Below are 20585 nucleotides of genomic sequence, written 5' to 3' on the forward strand. Positions count from 1 at the left end.
GATTCCTCCGAGCAGTGGGCTCCAAAATGAGCACAGACTCCTGGGAGTACACAAGATGATCCACTGGGAAACAGAAAATAATTATTAGTACATCCTTTTGTACTTATTTTTACTATTCTTTTTCATGTCCATTTTAGAATGTTTTAAAATGTATATAACATAATAGAGCAATAGATATAAATAATTGCTAAACAAATGAATATAAACTGGGGAAACACGCTCAAAAATTTTTTATCAATGAATTTTGAATTTCCCCCAACTGCATTTTTAAAAACAAATCTTACTAATCCACTCAGACACTAATTCTTGTTGGCCTTTCTCTAGTTAAATCCGTAAAGTACTACTTCCCAAGAAGCCTCATTTCCCACCTGTGTGCGTAAAGATTATCCTGCGAGCAGGCTGAATCCGTTGCTCGGCTGTTCACACTGGAGGTTCCTAAGAACTTGAATCATACTGCTGTCTCAACAATGTGCCGAGAGAACACTACATGTGACGTACCAGGTGACCACAAATGCCGAGGATGCAAGTTCCTCCTCCCCAAGTGGAGCAGCAGCTCTATGAAGGCTGGAGCTTGATCCTGCGGAGGAGCCGCCTGCGGGCCTTCCTGCCCGTGCTCAGAAATCACACAGCTCCCGCCAGACCACGGACATGCTAAGATGGCGGGGAATCCAGTATCACAGAACAGCTGCTCTGTGCTACTGCAAATGCTGAACAAGCAAGCCCTGTGCTGCCAATCTCTTTTTATGCTTTATATATTCCTAGTGCCTGACCAATGGGTTGACATATATACCCAATAAACACTGAATTAACAAGCAGTTTTTGGCCAGGTGCAGTGGCTCATCCCTGTAATCCTAGCATTCAAAGAGGTCAAGGCAGGAGGATTGCTTGAGGTCAGGAGTTTGAGACCAGCCTCAGCAAGAGCGAGAACATGTCTTTACTAAAAATAGAAAGAAATTAGCCAGGCATGGTGGCGCATGCCTGTAGTCCGAGCTACTCGGGAGGCTGAGGCAGGAGGATTGCTTGAGCCCAGGAGTTTGAGGTTGCTGTGAGCTAGGCTGATGCCATGGCACTCTAGCCCGGGCAACAAAATGAGATTGTTTCAAAAAAAAAAAAAAAAACCCTGCTTGGTTTGAGACAGAGTCTCGCTTTGTTGCCCAGGCTAGAGTGAGTGCCGTGGCATCAGTCTAGCTCACAGCAACCTCAAACTCCCAGGCTCAAGCGATCCTACCGCCTCAGCCTCCCAGGTAGCTGGGAGAACAGGCATGCGCCACCATGCCCGACTAATTTTTTCTATATATATTTTAGTTGGCCAGATAATTTCTTTCTATTTTTAGTAGAGACGGGGTCTTGCTGTTGCTCAGGCTGGTCTCGAACTCCTGACCTAGAGCGATCCACCCGCCTCGGCCTCCCAGAGTGCTAGGATTACAGGCGTGAGCCACCACGCCCGGCCTCCAAGCAGTTTTTGATCGCTAAGTCATCATCTGATGCTATTAAAAGAAAAAAGACTTCCACTACTGCTATTGCTTCTCCCATTTGAAGGCACTAACCTGATAACTAGAAAGAGAAGTCCACCACCCATAAAAGTATCCTATCATGCATTCCTAATTCAAATATGTATTATTTTACCTGTTTTTAGCCACTGTTCTTTCTTTGAGGAAATAACCAAAAATGGACACACTTGCAAATGAACATACTGGTTGACTGAGTTTTAAGCATCTGCATAGCTCCCCAGATAGAACTACTCTGTATGTATAGAAAATAACAGCCAGATATTGTTCACTGTTAGAAACCAAGAGGGTGGAGCCTTCACACAGGTGCAAAATCTCATTTAGAAAACCAGTAAAAGCAGATATAGAATTCTTTTGCATGTTACACTTCATTAACTTCATAAGTGGTTCTTCCATTCCAAATGTAGTTTACTTTCTGGAGTTGTTAAAAACATCTCTGGGGCAAGGCATGGTGGCTCATATCTGTAATCCTAGCACTTTGGGAGGCTTAAGAGGGAAGAGTGCTTGAGGCCAGGAGTTCGAGACCAGCCTGAGTAACACAGTGAGACCCCATCTCTACAAAAAATAGAAAAATTGCCCGGGCGAGGTGTCTCATGCCTGTAATCCTAGCACTCTGGGAGGCCGAGGTGGGAGGATTGCTTGAGCTCAGGAGTTTGAGACCAGCCTGAGCAAAAGTGAGGCCCCATCTCTACTAAAAGCAGAAAAAATGAGCCAGGTGTGGTGGCACATGCCTGTAGTCCCAGCTACTCCGGAGGCTAAGGCAGGACGATCACTTGAGCCCATGAGGTTGAGGTGAGCCACTCCACTCTAGCCTGGGCAACATAATGAGACCCTGTCTCAAAAAGAATTAAAAAAAGAAAAGAAAAAAAAAAACAAACCCATCTCTGAACTAGTTTCCTCTCTCATAAGAAACAGAGCTGATCAAGTTGGCCAAAAAGCCACAGGCTTTTGGAAAGTCTCCTCTTAGGTCAAATGGTAGATATTCAATTCAGTTACATAATCACGCACTGCTAAAGATTCAACATAAAGGTCTATTTTATAATCCCTTACAGACTTTATTTTATTCAATCTTCACAATAAACCTATGAGGAAATAACACTGTTTTCTCTTCACAAATGAGGAAATGGAGGCTCGCAGAGCTCACATGGGCTGCTCCAGATCCTAACTAAAAAGTGGGAGAGCCAGGATTCAAATCCAAGTTCACCACCCCACACTGCCTCAGATGGTAAAGTAGTAATTACACCAGCTTAGAAAGAAAGATGAGAACATGTTCACAAGTAACTGCAGTAGAACTGTTTTATTAAACATATAAATGTACATACTTTGTACAGAATTCAGTAATAATTCTTCTCCTCTGCCCCTGGAGGCCACCACTCCAGAACCTCATGTTCTTACAAACGTGCTGTCACGACAAGCAGGTGAAGGAAAGTGCAATTCTGAAAATAATGCCACTTAACCAAAGTGGGAAACAAAAACAGGCAGAGGCCAGTGGGTTTCTTGGCTAGTGCTCTACTCACAGGCCCGAGTCCTGCTTATCTTCTTTCAGCAGAAAATGTTTTAGGAATAGAAACTCCCGAGCATTATTTAAGTACTCTCTTGGTAGCATCCTTCTTCCAATTCCTTCTATCCTGATGTTGTAACTAGCTTATCTGTAACTTCTTCAATAAATTCCACCCTGGATTATATCCCTGTCAGTTGCCCATAGCCCTCTGAGCTTCAAAACAAACAAACAAACAAACAAATCTACAGAAGAGCAGTAAGTTTCAAAAGGATGTCACCTGAGGCCTTTTACAGATGAAACCTACTTCCTAGAAGTCACCTGGCCAAATATATATGCACAGCTGGAAGACAACAGACTGTGAAAATAGGTCCAGCTGGAAAACAGATACCCAATTTAGATCCAGTTATTCTGCATCTGTGGATTTGAAGTGATCATCATCCACGGTAGAATAGATGTGCCCCTCGTTGCTCAGAAAATCCAAAGCTTGCCTAGAAAGAAAGAAAAAAAAAGTTCATTTTCAAACCAATACAAAAGGAAATTGCCTTCTGAATATGGCCAAATATGCAAACTTCACTTATCTTCAACTCTTATATTTTAGCTAAGAAGAATTCACAACCATTTTGCTCACAGAAAGCTCTTTCAGGAGAAATGCCAGTAAAACTGCAAAACCAAGATTATCCATGGAGATAATGGCTATTAGGACTGCCTTGGATCCTTCCCCAAATTGTATAAAGGAAATAAAATAGGGCCTCACTTAAATACCAGCCTAAGCAGAGCGAGACAAGGATCTGAAGCTGTAGTCAAGCTTGCACATAAAATCTCCTAGTATAAATAGCTGTCTTTAAAAGTCCCCCTTTCCACCCACACACGATTTCCCTTGCTCCCTGTCTGAGAAGTAAAGGAAAGGTCTTTCCAGAAACAATACGACACCTTCAAACCTCCAAGGCCCTCAGGGTCAGTGCCAGTAACATATTTAATAACAGCCACAATCTACAGAGCACCTACAAAATGACAGCGATTCTGTACCCCTTCATCACAGCAACTCCGAGATAAGAATTTTTATCCTTATTTCACAGGACAGGAAATGGAATTAGACCTGAGCATTTCTTTTCTAGAATATCAGTTGATTTACAGTAGCAAATAACTATCACAAACCCGCAATACTCAGCTTGTTTGATTAGTCCATTACACTGGAATCAGGAGGCTGCGTGTCTTCAATGGAATCAGGATAAAGGTGCTGGAAGGATGGACTATTTAATGGCTTCAGGTCCAGATAGCCTAATATACTTATATCCACAGTGGGGACAGCAACACCAGTGGGATGTACACCTGAGCACCAGGAGCTAAGGACTTCACTCCTCCAAACTAAATCTCATGAGGTATCAGATCAATTATTGCTTAGAATTATATCCCCCTGTACATAATGGGTCTTAGGTCTTAGGATTTGTTGAATGAACAAATGAATGAGTGATGTGATGGGTAATACCATGTCTATGAGTCCTTTTATATATATATATATATATATATATACACACACACACACACACACACACACACATATATGTATATATATTTATTTTTTTTATTAGTTTGTTTCTTTTTTTTTTTTTTTAAAGACAGAGTCTTACTCTATTGCCCTGGCTAGAGTGCAGTGGTGTCATCATAGCTCATTGCAGCCTCCAACTCCTGGGCTCAAATGATCCTCCTGCCTCAGCCTCCCAAGTAGCAGGTACTACAGACACATACCACAACAGCCAGCTAATTTTTCTATTTTTAGTAGAGATGGGGTCTCACTCTTGCTCAGGCTCATCTCAAACTCCTGAGCTCAAGCAATCTTCCCACCTCAGCCTCCCAGAGTGCTAGAATTACAGGCGTGAGCCACCTTGCCTGGCGTCTTTTTATTTTTCCACAGCTGAACAACTTCCTTTCTGTCAATAAGGTTGCAGTTAACCTTTTTACTTTTTAAACTCATTTCTCACCCTGGTACAATTCTGGAGCCCTAGCTCACAGAAATCAAATACTCACTTGATTGAGGGTACAGACATATGTTTGAGCTGGTTCTTGAGATCATAAAAGTTCAATCCTTCAGGTCTTGGGCAAGCCTTAATCAAATTCAGCACCTGAAGATTCAGATCAGAAAGATTTTAGCAACTACTTTGAATTAGCTCCCCCTTGCAAACCTGAGTCCCTTTATAAGAAGGAAGTGAGCCAGGTACTTAGCCTCAGATCATTAAGGCAGTAATCAAATTTAAGATTGTCCGTTTCACATTTGTGCAGCCCCTCAGATGGAGTTTACCTGGTTTTGGGCCGCAGTGAGGCCATTTGCTGGGATGAAGCTAGTCCCACCAAAGCTCCCTGCTTCACTCATTCCTGGGTTGCTGATAGGTGCTTTCCTTGCTGGGGACTGAATTAAGAAATAAATCCACATTAGAAAATCCACCAAGTTAAATATAGTCTTTACTATTTCAAACAGCTTGTTAATAAGCAGCTTCTAAGAAACAATTACAAGGTTTTCCCAAAAACAACTGCTTACATTGGAAGGGACAGCTATTACCCAATGAGTATTTCATAGGAAAGTAAAGTAACCCTCTGAAGCACATAATATCAAAAAGAGAGAAAGATACTCCTGGTTCCTCTTCTTTGTGATGTGAGAGGAACCAGAGGAAAGGTAGCGAGAAGAAAATTACCCAGAGGTCTGCTATAATGGTATCAGGCATGCATGGATTATCAACTAGGCATGAAGTACAACAAGGACAGAAAAGGAGATACAGTCCCCATCATCCTCTCTTTTTACTTCTTTTTTATCACCAAATTTCTTAAAATAGTCACCGTTTTCATTTCCTTTCTCCTTAGTCACCCCTCAGTCCATTACTATTCAGATTCTCCCCAAACACACCTTTGAAACTGTTCTCACCAAAGTCAACAATGACTTTTCAACCAACTATCCCAAAGTCTCTTTCAGCCCTCGAAATACTTGACCCTCCCAGACACAGACAGTGCTGACCACACTCCTCTTGAACAATGTGTTCCTCCTTAGGCTTCTTGACATTATACTCTTCCGGTTCTCAACCTCTCAACTAAACCTTCTCGGTATCCCTCTTCTACCTGTCCACCAAAAGGCTGACAGTGTCCCCAGATTTAATCCCAGACCTCCTCCTAGGCCACAGATCCTCACTGCCAGCCATCTAACTGGATACCTCCACAAAAATATCTCAGACGCTTCAAAATAAAATAAAATTCCTTACTTTCCTCTTCAAACCTGCTTGCCCTGTTATATTCCATCTCAGTTAGCAAACTCAAACCCAATCATCTGTGAGTCTCCGTTCACTCGCCTTCCACAATCTGTCACACCACAGTTATTACCTCTCAGTGTAGCTCAAGCTGATCCTCACCACCCCTGGTCCCCTGACTGGTTCCTCAGCACGCTCCAATCAACCCTCCCATAGCTACAAGTCCTAACCTCCCTAGTCAAGCCACTCTTTTGCTTAAAAGCTTTCAAGTGGCTCCCTCTGCCTGTGAAAATAATATAAACCTAGATGTTCAAGACCTACCACATCTAGAAGTCAAAGTCAAAATCCGTATTTTATTTTTGACCACTCCTCAACACACTTTACTCCCCAGCTGCACTTGGACTTCTTGCCACCCTCAAACAAGCCTTTGATCTGAACGTGTGGTTCCCTGTCTGGAATATTCCTCCCCTTGTCTATCTGGTAAATACTTTTCTCATCCTTCAAAATCCAACTTAATTGCCACTGCCTTTGTAAAGCTTTCCCTGCCTTCCCCAAGCCAAGTTAGTCACCTTCCTTCCTGGCTCTCGCAGCATATATGGCCCGATCCCTATCACCGCACCCAGCACACCGTGTGTCACTTTCCCACGCAAGCCCCTTTGTCTCTGCACAGTGCCCGGTGGACAGTATGTGCTGTCAGTGTTTCATCTATTGAACTTAGAAATAAGAATGACAGAAGATCAAATATATTGAGTATACACAGCAGATCTAGGAGCACTGTGGAAGCTCATTAGGACAAATCTTGTCACGTCAAGAGATTCATTCATTCAATAAATGTTCATTAAATGTCTGTTTTGAGGTAGTAAAAAAAACCAAAACTCAATCATGGTCCCTTGTTTTCAAGCTAGATGCCTTCACATTGCTTGCTGGTGAAACAAAAGTCTTGTATTTCAAGATCCAGTAATACTGAACTGTATGCTGTTTCTTACCCCAATACCTTTTCTGAAATGACCTCACCTTCCACTTCAGGTGACCCCAGCTCATGTATCTTTTAAGACTTGGTTTAAGCGTCACCTCCTCCAGGGGCCCTTTCTCGATGTCCGGGCCAGGACCGGAAATCCTTCTCTGTGGTCCCATGGCACCCTGCACTTGCCACTATCGCTGCTTTCGCTGCGTAAGTCATCTGAACCCCCCACTGCTGAACCCCCACTGCAACACAACCCTCTTTGACGGAAAGGATTATCACCTCATTCACTCCTGAATATAACTGTCTATACTTACAGTTTCTACTCCCCCTAGCCACCATTCTCACTTTAAAACCATTTTTATCATATAATATTTGACACATACATGTTATGAAGCATAGTAATAAAATAAACACTTTAAACTTTCTACCCATTCCCATTCTCTTTAACCCACTCCCCCCACATCCTCTACAGAAGCCTCTCTTTTGAAGATTCTCATTTCCAAACCCAACAGCAGATCTCTTTTAACATCTTACTTGACTTAAGGCAGCATCCTATTAATCTCTCTCTTACTCTCTCCTTGAAATACTCTTTTCAGAATATTCTACAGAATTATATTTCCTGGTTTTCCTCCTGCCTAACTGACAAATTCTTTGCCTTTCACTGGCTCCTTTTCTGCTTCCAGGCTTCTAAAAGTCAGTGTGTCCCAGAGCTCAGGTCTCCGCCCTCTTAACTCCCTAGGCTTTAAATTATTGCCTATACAACGATGACTCCCCAAAGTTCCACCTCTAGCCCTGACCTCTCTCTTGCTTCCTAGCCTTATATATTCAATTGTCCACTCCATTCTCCACTTGGTATCTAACTGGCATCTCCTACCTGGTAAGTCTAACACAGAACTCTGGATCTTACCTTCCAAAGGGTCTTTTTTTTTTTTAGACATTGTCTCACTCTGTTGCCAGTGCTGTGGCATCAGCCTTGCTCACAGCAACCTCAAATTCCTGGGTTCGAGCAATCCTTCTGCCTCAGCCTCCCGAGTAGCTGGGACTACAGGCATGTGCCACCATGCCTGGCTAATTTTTTCTATATATATTTTTAGTTGTCCTGCTAATTTCTTCCTGTATTTTTTTAGTAGAGACGGGTCTCACTCTTGCTCTGGCTGGTCTCGAACTCCTGAGATCAGACGATCCACCTACCTTCAAAGAGTCATTTTTGAACTCTTCCTTTTCTTCATATCCTATATCTAATCTGCTAAGATCTCCTGTTAGCTCTACCTTCAAAATATGTAGGAATCCCAGCCAGGTGCAATAGCTTATGCCCATAATCCTAGCACTCTGGGAGGCCAAGGCTGGAGGATCGCTTGAGGTCAGCAGTTTGAGACCAGCCTGAGCAAGATTGAGACCCCATCTCTACTAAAAATAGAAATATTAGCCAGGCCTCACGGTGTGTGCCTTGTAGTCCCAGCTACTCAGGAGGCTGAGGCAGGTGGATCTCTTGAGCACAGGAGTTTGAGGTGGCTGTGAGCTAGGCTGACGCCATAGCAGTCTAGTATGGGCAACAGAGCAAGAATCCCTCTTAAAAAAATACACACACACACATATATATACACACACACACACACACACACACACCCCCCAACCACTTCTTATCCCAGATGCTGCTACTATTCCACCATTATCCTGAATCACTTCTGTTGCCATTCCTGATATCTCATAGTCTGTTCTCAATACAGCAGTCTGAGTGAGCTTTTCAAAAGGTAAATCAGACCATGTCCCTCCTGGTTGAAACCTTCCACAGGTTTAGTATCAATTAGAATAAAGTTGATCCTTACCACAGCCTACAAACCCCCATGCTATTGGGGCATCCTCACCTACATCCCTTAATCTTTCCCTTGTCATTTCGCAGATATTCTGGCTTTCTTGCAAGAGATGCCAAGCTTGCTCCAGCCTCATGGCTCTTGCACTCCCATTCCCTCTAGCCTGGAATGCTCTTCTAATGAATGAACTGTACCATTCTTGTTCTCTCCATCATTCACTTCTCTATTCTGCTTTATTTCATTTCAAAGCTAAATTCAAATCCAAAGCTTTAATACATTTCCAAACTACCTAAAATTACACATTTGTTTTCTTGTTTATTGTTTTTTTCTCCCAATAATGTAAGTTTGAGGGCAGATGTTTTATCCATCTTTTTTTTTTTTGAGACAGAGTCTCGCTCTGTTGCCCAGGCTAGAGTGAGTGCCGTGGCGTCAGTCTAGCTCACAGCAACCTCAAACTCCTGGGCTTAAGCGATCCTACTGCCTCAGCCTCCCGAGTAGCTGGGACTACAGGCATGCGCCACCATGCCCGGCTAATTTTTTGTATATATATATTTTAGTTGTCCATATAATTTCTTTCTATTTTTAGTAGAGACGGGGTCTCGCTCTTGCTCAGGCTGGTCTCGAACTCCTGACCTTGAGCGATCCACTCGCCTCGGCCTCCCAGAGTGCTAGGATTACAGGCGTGAGCCACCGCGCCCGGCCATTTTATCCATCTTGTTCACTGCTGTATTCCAAGAATAACCTAGAATAGTGATTGGCACATTGTAGGCTCAATAAATATTTTTCAAATAAAGGAATGAATGAGTTTATCTGTGTCCCTGTGGTTCACAAAGTGCTTGGCACTGAGTAGGATGTGACAACGTTCTTAATGGCTTATCGGTTTTCCAGTCTCTACTTCCATAACCAGTCCTCCGCCTTGCCACCTGAATCATCTGAGGACTTCCTAATACTACAATCAACAAACCCCTTGCATGGTCCTAGATGGATTTGCCAAAGTCAATTCACACAACAGAAAATAACATGGAGAAATTTCAATATGAACCAAGGGAAAAAATAATAGTACATATTTTCTCCCACTCAGACAACAGTGTGAGCAAAATGCCGTCCTACTTCGGGTTTTTCTCCGAATACAGACTGACAATTCTGGACCTAAGAGTTCAGTCTATAATTACACATCTACACCTGAAGGCTGTTTCAGGCCTTAGGCACCCAGGCCAGTGGGGTCAGAGGAACCCATAATTCTGAGAGAAACATGAGTGCTTCATCTGGAATAAAATACGACAACAGAGCTCATGAAGAAAGTGTTCTAAGACTGAGTGATGCCTTACTTCTGATTCAACCTTCAAAAGGTCAAGGAAATCAAAGCTAGAGCACAAAACCAGTATATGTTCTTCCAGAGAAGAGAAAAACCTAGAAGAGTGAAGCTGCTCACCTGGCTGTTAGATTTGGTCAGTATCATGTGTGCATTGACTACTTCCAGAATATGTGTGGTAAACTCATTCATATCCTCCAGGGGCATGATCTTAAAGGCTACCAGGCTCTTTTTGTTCTATTAAAATGAAGAGAAAAATATGAATAAAAGACGAGCATATTCACATTGATTTCAGGTCAAAACATTGGGGCTCTTTTCTCAGTTATAACATTTTGCCAATATGAGAAAAATGTGTCATATACTTAAAATTTTTAACTCAGGGGTAATCCAAATACAGTCCATAATGAGGGGAGAAAATAAAACTAGGTCAGTTGTTCATGACTTTCCCAAGGTTACACAACTGAGCACAGTCTGTTCTCCTGACTCTGAATCCAGTGTTCTTCCTTCTCCACCTAATGGACACCCCAGCTGGCAATTACAGATGTAGATTCTGTTCTTTCTCTACCATTCTGTTAGTTTTACATTAAGGTAAAATCCGGTTATTTCCTTTTGAAGAACAAAATAATGAAATGACTAAAATTTCCATTAAACATGGAAACTTAAGTATCAAGCATCCTAAACCCAGATATGAATCCAGAAATTGCTTCAGGCAAATTCATTTTAACTGCTATTTTATGCTGACTTTACCTGAAAAGATCTCAGGTGGCCTGCCACTTTCACGTATGTTTCTGGAGGAACCACAGTGTTTTCACCGCCGGTGTCCTAACAGATAAAATACAAACTTATCACTAAGGTTTTAATGATGCTGGTGAAAGCCTCTTTAAAATTTCTAGGCCAGGCACTGTGGCTCACACCTGTAATCTCAACATTTTGGGAGGCCAAGGCAGGAGGATCACTTAGGCTAGGAGTTTAAGACTAGCCTAGGCAATATAGCAAGACCCATCTCTACAAAAAAATAACAAAATTAGTTGAGGCAGAAAGATCACTTGAGTCCAGGAGTTCAAGGCTGCAGTGAGCTATGGTTGAGCCACTGCACTCCAGCCTGTGTAGACAAAGCAAGACTCTGTCTCTTAGAAAAATTTTTTCTAAATTAGGTGTAGAAAGGGAAAGTTATAAAGTAGAAGAGCTAAAGGGTCCTAACATGGCATTAACTAGTTTGCCCTGCCTTTTAGAACTTACTCCCTGGTAAAATCAGGAATTAAATAAAAATATCTCTAAAGGTAATTCCTAGTTTCAAAGTTGAAAGTCAAACATCCCAAAAAAGCAGTCATGATATTCTCAATTCATTGCTCTTAGGCACAATTTTCTGGAGGATATACTTATTAGCAAAGCAATTCTACTTTGAGGAAGTTAAGGAAATTAAGAACTTGCATTGAGATTTACATTTATCATAGCATAGTCTAGAATGCTAAAAATTTTAAAACAACCTAAGTATCCAACATAAAGTACACATTTCTATTATATAACAGGATACTCCACACTGTTGCAAATGATTAACACAGAACTCTATTTATTGTTTGGGAAAATTAGTTGTAACATATAGAAAAAAGCTGATTTTCCATATAGGAAAAATACACACCAAACTGTAATGGTTAACTGCGACAAGTACAAATGATTTTAATATTTCATTTTGAGTTTTCTAGAATATAACACAATATTTATCAGAAAAAAATTAGTTGATTTTTAAAGTGCTTTTCTGATTATATAAAATTCATGACTTTAGAAAATAATGTATTTAAAAATAAAAAACATTGCAAATTCTATCACCTGGAGATCAACTTTTTTTTGTACTTCATTCCATCTATTATATGTAGCTGAATCTATACCACAGATAAAACTCTGTATTCTCACATCATTTTATTATTATTTTTATTTGTTTATTTATTTTTTTTTTGAGACGGAGTCTCACTCTGTTGCCCGGGCTAGAGTGCCATGGCATCAGCCTAGCTCACAGCAACCTCAAACTCCTGGGCTCAAGCGATCCTTCTGCCTCAGCCTCCTGAGTAGCTGGGACTACAGGCATGTGCCACCATGCCCAGCTAATTTTTTTCTATTTTTAGTAGAGACGGGGTCTGGCTCTTGCTCAGGCTGGTCTTGAATTCCTGAGCTCAAACCATCCACCCGCCTCGGCCTCCCAGAGTTCTAGGATTATAGACGTGAGCTACTGCGCCTGGCCTCTCACATGATTTTAAGTCCACTTGAGAAATGTAAAGCCAGATCTCTACTTCTCTTTTACCAAAATATATTCCACATAGATCAAAGATTTAATCATAAAATAAAGGATCATAAAAAAAGAAGAAACCACAGAAATAATGGAGGGAATTATGGAGAATTAAAAAATAATTCTTTGGGGCTAGAAAAGTTTTTTAAAGTTAAAAGACAAACTAGAAAAACTATTTGCATAATTACAATAACGTTACTATAGTATTTTTCAAGCTCTTACAAACAAAAATAAACACTCTTGGGGTAGGGGAATCAAAGAACATAAAGAGAAAATTTACAAAAACCACACAAATTAACATTAAACATGGTAAAAAAAATTCAATCTCACTAAAACCAAAGAAATATAAATAAGAGAAAATTTTCCCTGACTTCACCACAATGCAATAAATATACCAATGTAGCTAAACTGCATTTGTACCCCATGAATGTATATAAACAAAAAAAAATTGAAAAAAAATTAAAAAGAAAGAAAAGTTTCACTGAAAGGCAATGGAGAATTAACTGGGCATTCTCAGGCACTACTGAAGTGTAAATTGGTACAATTATAGAAGGCAGTGGAAAATGCAAAAACGTAAGATGTTTAAAAAAATTAAAAGATGTATTTCTCCCCAGAAAACCAACTTTTAGGAATTCATCTTAAGGAGATTTATACATACATAAATATATATATGTATATTATATATATATTTATACATATATATATATTTTTTGAGACAGGGTCTTGCTCTGTGGCCCAGGCTGGAGTACAGCAGCTAATTTGTTTTAATTTTTTGTAGAGACTGAGTCTTGCTATACTACCCAGGCTGGTCTTGAACTCCTGGCTTCCCAGGAGTGCTGGGATTACAGGTGTGAGCCACTGTGCCCAGCCCATGGAAATTATTTTATAATCATGAAAGGAAGCATGAAAAGATACTCATTAGGATATTGTTTATAATAGCAAATGACTGGAAACAAGCTAAATGTTCCCTGATTGGGTCTACCATTAAGTAAGAGATAATGTATCCTTAGGTATCTTTATAATGGAATAGGCAGTCACTAAAAATGATGGACCTAAATCTTTACTAACATTAAAAAATCACTTCCATGACATAGTTTTGAGTGAAAAGAGCAAATTACCTAGCAGTATGCACATCATATCATCCCTTTTACAATAATTATCTGTGCATCTTCTTTGTCCATTTTTCTAAGGTGCAGTGCTTTTGCTTTGTAAGGGTTTTTTATTAATTAAAATTTTAAATGTTTGTAATATGTTGCAAGTATTTTTCCCATTCATTTAAACAATATTTATTCAAGGACTACTAAGTGACTGGCACTGTAAGTTGGGAAGTTCAGAAGGTTTTCAAGTTTAAGTAATCAAATTTATTAATCTTTCATTTTAGGGTTTCTGCCTTTGATGTCTTGAGTATACATTATTTTTATAATAAGAAAAAAGACTCTAATAAAAAACATCTCCAAAGTTGCAAAGTAACCCTATCATGATTCAAAAACAGTCACTTACATCTGTGTCAACCCACTGGCGAACATCCATGGGTGCAGCTGTCATGTCATCTATTTTATAAACAATGTTGGTTGGAGCCTTCTCTGCATGTCTAATTATCCCCACAATAATGACCTAGGTTAGGAAAAAAAAGTTCAGTTTTCCTGGAAACCAAAGCAACATTTATGTATTTTTAAATGAAGTAAGCCTTATTTCATTCTTCATATGATTTAGTGACTCTTCCACAAATTCTTTTACATACCTGACAAATCTCAACATTCCCAATTTTGAACGTGTCATCAATCACGGTGGCGGAAAGCAGCTGAGATATAGTACAGGGCACAATGTGCTGGGCTCGGGTTCTCTGAAAAGAAAAAGTATGAAAAATCCAATTAAGGAAGTAATAAATACCACTCATTTAACACTTGCCATGTGCCAAATACTTTAAATATATTAGAACACTGAATTTTCAAAACAAACCTCATTATCCTTGCTTCAGAGATGAAAACCAAGGTCATATAGCTAAAAAATACCAAACTTTTACAATTCAAACCCAGGTTTGTCTCACTCCAAGTTTGTGTTCCACTAAGAATTCACCAAAATAAGTAGGCTAGAGGGGGACAGTAGAGGGAAGAATGATTTACTGCTGGAACAGACCTATAAGAGGAAACCCCAGCATTAGGGACAAGGCAGGCTTCGCTGTTCAGGTCACTGACAAGATGAGATGATATTGGCAAAATGTTTGAGAAATGGCCAGGGGAGGCAGGACTCTGGAATTGCTGCAATGAAGTCACTGACAATCACATCCTAAAGCAGCCAGACAACAGTGTAAAGTCTTATTTTTGGCTACCACTGGCAAGGGGTAGTATGGGTGACATAAAGATGAGTAAGATGGGATAAGATTTGCCTTCAAATACACTCCGAAGGGAGGTACAAATGTAAACAACAAACCTGACCTTGATACACTATTGAATGAAATGTAATGTACTATGTGGGATCTCAGAAAAAATTAATTGGTAATTTCACACAGGAAATCTTTGGGCTGGACTTTGCAGCGTGAGAATTTCAATAGTGAAAAAACAGCAGGTAATGAATGGGCATTATAGGCTGAGGGCAAATATGTACTCCCACAGTCTCATAGAGGGAATATGTACAGGGTAGAAATGGCATGGCAGATTAGAGTTCTTCCTATCAGGAATCAACAGGACAAGACCCAATACCTGTTCTACATGTTAAGACATAGAATACAGTAGATTGTTGGCCTTCGTGGATTTAGTAGTTGCAACTCTGACCTGAAGATCCATGACACTGACAATATTTCACTTTGCTGAAGCATAATTTTGAATGGTTAGTATTGCCAAGATGGTATAAAGAAAGCTCAGCCAACCACCACCACACATGCCATGAAAGGTAGCAGCTAAGCTTGAGGGTTAAGCTCTACCCACAGGAGAGTGTGTTCTTGGTCATGTTTCTCAACATTTATACCTTGGTTTCCTCATCTGCAAAACTAGGAATGATAAAATCATTATGAAAACTTAACTGTACGGTAATAAGAATACTACCAGGCACATAGTAAACACTCAGTAGTAAATGTTAGCAATTAACATGTTAGCTATTGTTCCTCATTCTTTACATATGCAACAGCTTTTAATAAGGATGTGAATGGATCAACTATGCATTTCAATTTTACTTTCTAGTATTTTATAGGTGATTTAAAATTTGCAGAGATCCCAAGTTTTACTTCTCACAAATTACTATATTTTATGTTTTCACCTATTATAGCTGAGATTTTCATTGTATCTTCAGCATAAGAAAACTAAGAACCAGTAAGGTAAAGTGGCAAGAGCATGGGCTTTGGAGCCTGACAACACTATAGACTTGTGCTCAAATCCCAGCTCCACAGCCTTGGACATGCCACTACATTTTCTGGAAAATGAGAATATCTAGCTTTCAAGTTGTAAATGAAACACATAATGTACATAAAGCGCTAATACCATTCTCAGCATGTAGTAGATATTAAATAAATATTATTCCTCTGGTAAAAAAGTTACATATGGGTAATGAAGTATCAACAATGCCCTTAAATTCACCTCAAATCAGCTATTTCTTATTTTTTATTGAGCACATATTATATGCCAGGAAATGATCACAAGGAGTTTCTAGTTTGTTCCAAAGAGGTTCAGGGAGTGTGCCAGCACCAGTATGTTTAGTAATGAAAAAATTATTTTCATAGCTGACTATGAACCACAGGCTACTCTGACAATACTGTATGAAACCATCATTTTTACAGGTAAAAAATGGTCAGTATTTGAAATTTCACATGGCTCAACCAAATATAACAAATGTATAATCAATAGTAAATATTTTAGATAGTGGTTATTTAATTTACTGTGGAAAAGACTAGATTTAAAAACAAAAAGACCTGGGTTTGGGTCTCCAGTTTATAACCATCATCTTTCTCTAAAAGGCTATCTTAATACACAACCCAGGCTAGGGATTCTGAGATACAAATTCCAACAACTAGAATGGAGAAAAACAGTTACACTTGGGGAAAAAAGATGAAAACCAATAATCTGTTTTCTCCTTTACAACCTTAAGAAAAACAAAGTTAGAGAACTGAAGTCCCCTCTGGTCTTCCAGGAAAAAGAAAACTATAACAGAGAGAAACAGCTGCTCAGTAGATTTTGTATTTGTTCTACATCATGTGTGCACTGGCTGGTTCCAGTCACTTACTATGTAAGCTCAAGCATACAAAGCCTGTGTTCTTAGTATACCTGAGCCTCTGATACTTTATAGGATCATATTTAATAATTGATATGAATAATATAAAGCAAAGCCCAAATGTACAGGAATTATCAATGATTTTTTCCCACCAATACAAAACCCCTGAATAAATTTTCACCCCTGAATAAACTTACCAACCTATATATAAAACATATGTCCTGCTCATACTGAATCTTTTTTTTTTTTTTTTTTTGAGACAGAGTCTTACTCTGTTGCCCGGGCTAGAGTGCCATGGCGTCAGCCTAGCTCACAGCAACCTCAAACTCCTGGGCTCAAGCAATCCTCCTGCCTCAGCCCCCCGAGTAGCTGGACTACAGGCATGCGCCACCATGCCCAGCTAATTTTTTCTCTATATACATATTTTTAGATGTCCAGCTAATTTCTTTCCATTTTTTTTTTTTAGTAGAGATGGGGTCTCGCTCTTGCTCAGGCTGGTCTCGAACTCCTGAGCTAAAACGATCTGCCCGCCTCAGCCTTCATACTGAATCTTAACACCACATCTGAGTGACAAGTAAAGAGAAGCCAAATTAAACCTGTATTTATGGGATGAAATCAACAGCAAACTCATTTCTGAAACAGCGAACAATAAACATTTAGACAGCTTCCTACAGATCACTTTCCTACGCATTACCTTATTTATCAATTCTCAGAACCACTCTGTGATATGAGCAGGACTAGTGCCACTATTAGATGAGAAAAACGAAGGGTCACAAGTCTCAAGGTGCTTCACTAAAGTTACAACACCAGTTAAAAGGCAAAACTGGCCCCACTCGGTGGCTCACGCCTATAATCCCAGCACTCTGGGAGGCCACGGTGGGAGGATCGCTTGAGCCCAGGAGTACACAGCAAGACCCCATCTCTACAAAAAATTTAAAAATTAGCCAGGCGTGGTGGTGAGTACCTGTAGTCTCATCTATTCAGGAAACTGAGGCAGGAGGATCACTTGAGCCCAGGAGTTTGAGATTGCAATGAGCTATGATGACGCCACTGCACTCTACCCTGGGCAGCAAAGTGAGAACCTGTCTCAAAAAAAAAAAAAAAAAGCAAAATTCATTCTGAAGTCTAGGTATTCTGGCTCCAAAGCCAATGTTCTTTGTACACAATATTAAGTCTCACAACAACCTTGTAAGGTATGTATTAGTCCCATTTAACAGGTGCAAAACTGACTCCTAAGCAGAGTAAGAAAAGTGTCCAATGACACCCTGCAAGTAAAGTGCCAGAGCAACGGCAGAACACAGATCTACTTGATTCCTAAGACCACACTCTTTCCACTGCCTTCTGTCACCCCACTACATTTAATTAAAAAACGACTTTGAATGCATAAAGAATGTAAAATAGGCTATTAATACAAGTTCAGAGTTTCTCCACAAGACTGATTCATTAGCTATACTGATAAATTTCAAAATAAAGCTAAGGAGAAAAAAAAAAGCCAAGGAAACAGTGGATGTGGAATAAGAGAGGATTTCATTTTTAAAACTTACAGCACATAATCATCAGGAACGCGAATAATAATCGATAATTATCGCATCCGTTCGTGTTTTAACACCCTTCTTTCGCCGCATAAATTTTCTCTTAAATATGAGTTAAGGGCTTCAGAGCAGGATGAAATAAAAACAAGTACCACTTCAACCTACTGATTTCTTTTCTGCCTGAGAAGGTGTCGGCGATCCAAAGCCTCCCGGGGACTGTGTGTAGCCGCCGGCTCCCCCATACGTGGAGCTGCCGTAGCTATCAAATCCACCACCTGGTTTTGAACAACGGTATTAGTACCTGTGCGGCTTCCCACGCCTCTGAAAAACTTGGTCTTTGAAATCCAAAATTCCCTGAGATTTCATCCCTCCCCAAACTCCCCTAATCCCCCCTATTTTCCCCCGCCACTTTCCCCGACCCCCAAACGACCCCACCTCCAGCTCCCGCCCCTCCCCCTCCCGCCACCCGCCACCACCCGCCTCTCGACCCGAGGCTCGCCCTCTTGCTCAATCTTCCTGCGATTCCCCTTCTCCGCCACCCCCCACGCCGGTCATTACTATTCCACATCTTGGTCGCGACGCCCTCGGGAAAGAGGCCTGGAAAGTTCCGGTCTGGTGGATGATCAGAAGACCTCAGAATCCCGTTGCTGCTGCAGCCCTCTATGTACTTTTTCTCTGGCGCCACAAACTCCTTCCCGCGAATGATGGAGCCAGTCAGCGTCCAGGGCACTTCTCGCTTCAGCCAATCAATGCTCACGAATCCTATGCTTGTTCCCGTCTTCTCTGGCCATGCTCCTGAAAACGCACAGGCTACTCCCAGTGAGGCCGGAAAGCCTCAGCGGCCATCTTTACTAAGGGCAAAACCCTCCGCGCAAGCGGAAGGAAGGAGCTACGAGATGTTGACAGGGCGGTATCTCAAGAAAACAACCAATCAATACAGTACTTCCTCATCTCAGGACGTGTAATCCCACCCTCGTCAAGAGATTGACTGCTTACGTCACTTCCTTTGTTTGGCGAACTTCTGTTCCCGCCAAACTATCACCAATCAGACGACGCCTTAATCTGCAGCGCTGTAGTAGGAGTCCTGCTTCTGAGTCCCAGATCCGCTGTCGCGCGGCATTTGCGCAATTCTAGGACTTGCAGTGCTAACCTCACAGCACCTCGTGGAGTTGCTCGTTCTTTTCCATAAAGAGCCAAATTCTCTTATTGTAATGCTACCTACTGGTCCTGATTCTCCCCTTCTTACGCGTGACGGCTTTTTAAAAAATCTGAGGATGGCAAGGCCCCCTGCCCTATGCCCTTCCTTCCCTCATCCCACTCTAATCCAGGCTCAGCATCCCCAGTGGTTTCACCTGCTTTTCATAATTCACATAAAGTGCTTATCTGTGTCCCTCCCATAGGGAGTGGAAGACGTCTCTCAGTTCCTTGCTAAATGCTACTAGACTGTTAGAATTTTTTTTTTCATTTTTTTATTTAAAAAAATTTACTGATGCCTCCTTTGTTTCAGGTTCTGTGCTGGCCATTGGGATTCAATGGTAAATAAGATAGACATGGCCCTTGGGCTCCTGGACTGTTTTATTTTCTTTTTCTAAAACTGCAGGAACTGTCTTAAGCATTTTACATTTATTAACTTAATCTTGTGAGGTATGTAGGTACTGTTCCCATTTTACAGATGAAGCAATTGAGGCACAGAGAGGCTAATTTGTTGGAGTCTTCATTCAAACCCTGGCAGTCTGATTCCATAACCAGTGTAGTTATTATACCTTATAGAATATACTAGAACTGTGTTAGAAACTCAAATAACAACTGAGATAAGGAAACCATAAATGTGGTGAGTTGGATAACAGAGAGGGGTTTGTAAAAAATTTACTGTTTTCTCTATAGTAAGAAAATGAACCACACAATCACAGTGATCAATAGTATTGTGGGCCCAGTATAAGTGAACCAAACTGGGTTCTTTGCCCACACACAATGGAAAGCCAAACACTGAAACCCTGGGGTTTTGCAGCTACAAAGGTTTATTGTCAGATGACCAAATCAAGGAGACTCAAAATCTGTATCCTGCAGCGGAAGTGGGCGGTGGTGGTGGTAGAGGGGTAGAGGGTTGGTACAGGTTTTATAGTCAGAGGGTAAGAAGGCATGATCTGATTGGATCTGGGATATGATTCATAATTCAATCCCCACTCCTGGGTCCAAGAATTTAGGTTCCACCGGTGGTTGCATGCTCAGGTAATGTGACCTTCAAC

General features: G+C 40.8%; 1 protein-coding gene across 2 annotated transcripts; it reads right to left on the reverse strand.

Annotated features, from left to right (window-relative positions):
* Positions 1–2781: 2781 nt before the first annotated feature.
* RPA2 (replication protein A2) lies at positions 2782–19152 on the reverse strand. Of its 2 annotated transcripts, XM_069477540.1 has the most exons (9): positions 18898–19152; positions 18505–18614; positions 14349–14450; positions 14108–14221; positions 11074–11148; positions 10447–10563; positions 5306–5413; positions 5035–5129; positions 2801–3497 (listed from the first exon to the last, which is right to left on the reverse strand). In XM_069477540.1, exons 1-9 carry the CDS (start codon positions 18905–18907, stop codon positions 3413–3415), a joined length of 816 nt encoding a protein of 271 aa, XP_069333641.1. In that variant the 5' UTR covers positions 18908–19152; the 3' UTR covers positions 2801–3412. The 2 variants fall into 2 exon arrangements, with proteins under 2 accessions (XP_069333642.1, XP_069333641.1); XM_069477541.1 differs by lacking the exon at positions 18505–18614 and having other exon boundaries at positions 2782–3497.
* Positions 19153–20585: the final 1433 nt, after the last annotated feature.

Source organism: Eulemur rufifrons, chromosome 8 (assembly GCF_041146395.1).
Source record: "Eulemur rufifrons isolate Redbay chromosome 8, OSU_ERuf_1, whole genome shotgun sequence".
NCBI classification, from domain to species: Eukaryota; Metazoa; Chordata; class Mammalia; order Primates; family Lemuridae; genus Eulemur; species Eulemur rufifrons.

Bases quoted from the DNA above. Each gene is read 5' to 3' on its own strand.
- RPA2 (XM_069477540.1), bottom strand. The intron at 10,564-11,073 runs GTAAAGTCAGCA...TCATTTTAATAG, and splicing joins GCCACCTGAGATCTTTTCAG to AACAAAAAGAGCCTGGTAGC. The intron at 5,414-10,446 runs GTGAGCAGCTTC...TTCTTAATTCAG, and splicing joins TGACCAAATCTAACAGCCAG to TCCCCAGCAAGGAAAGCACC.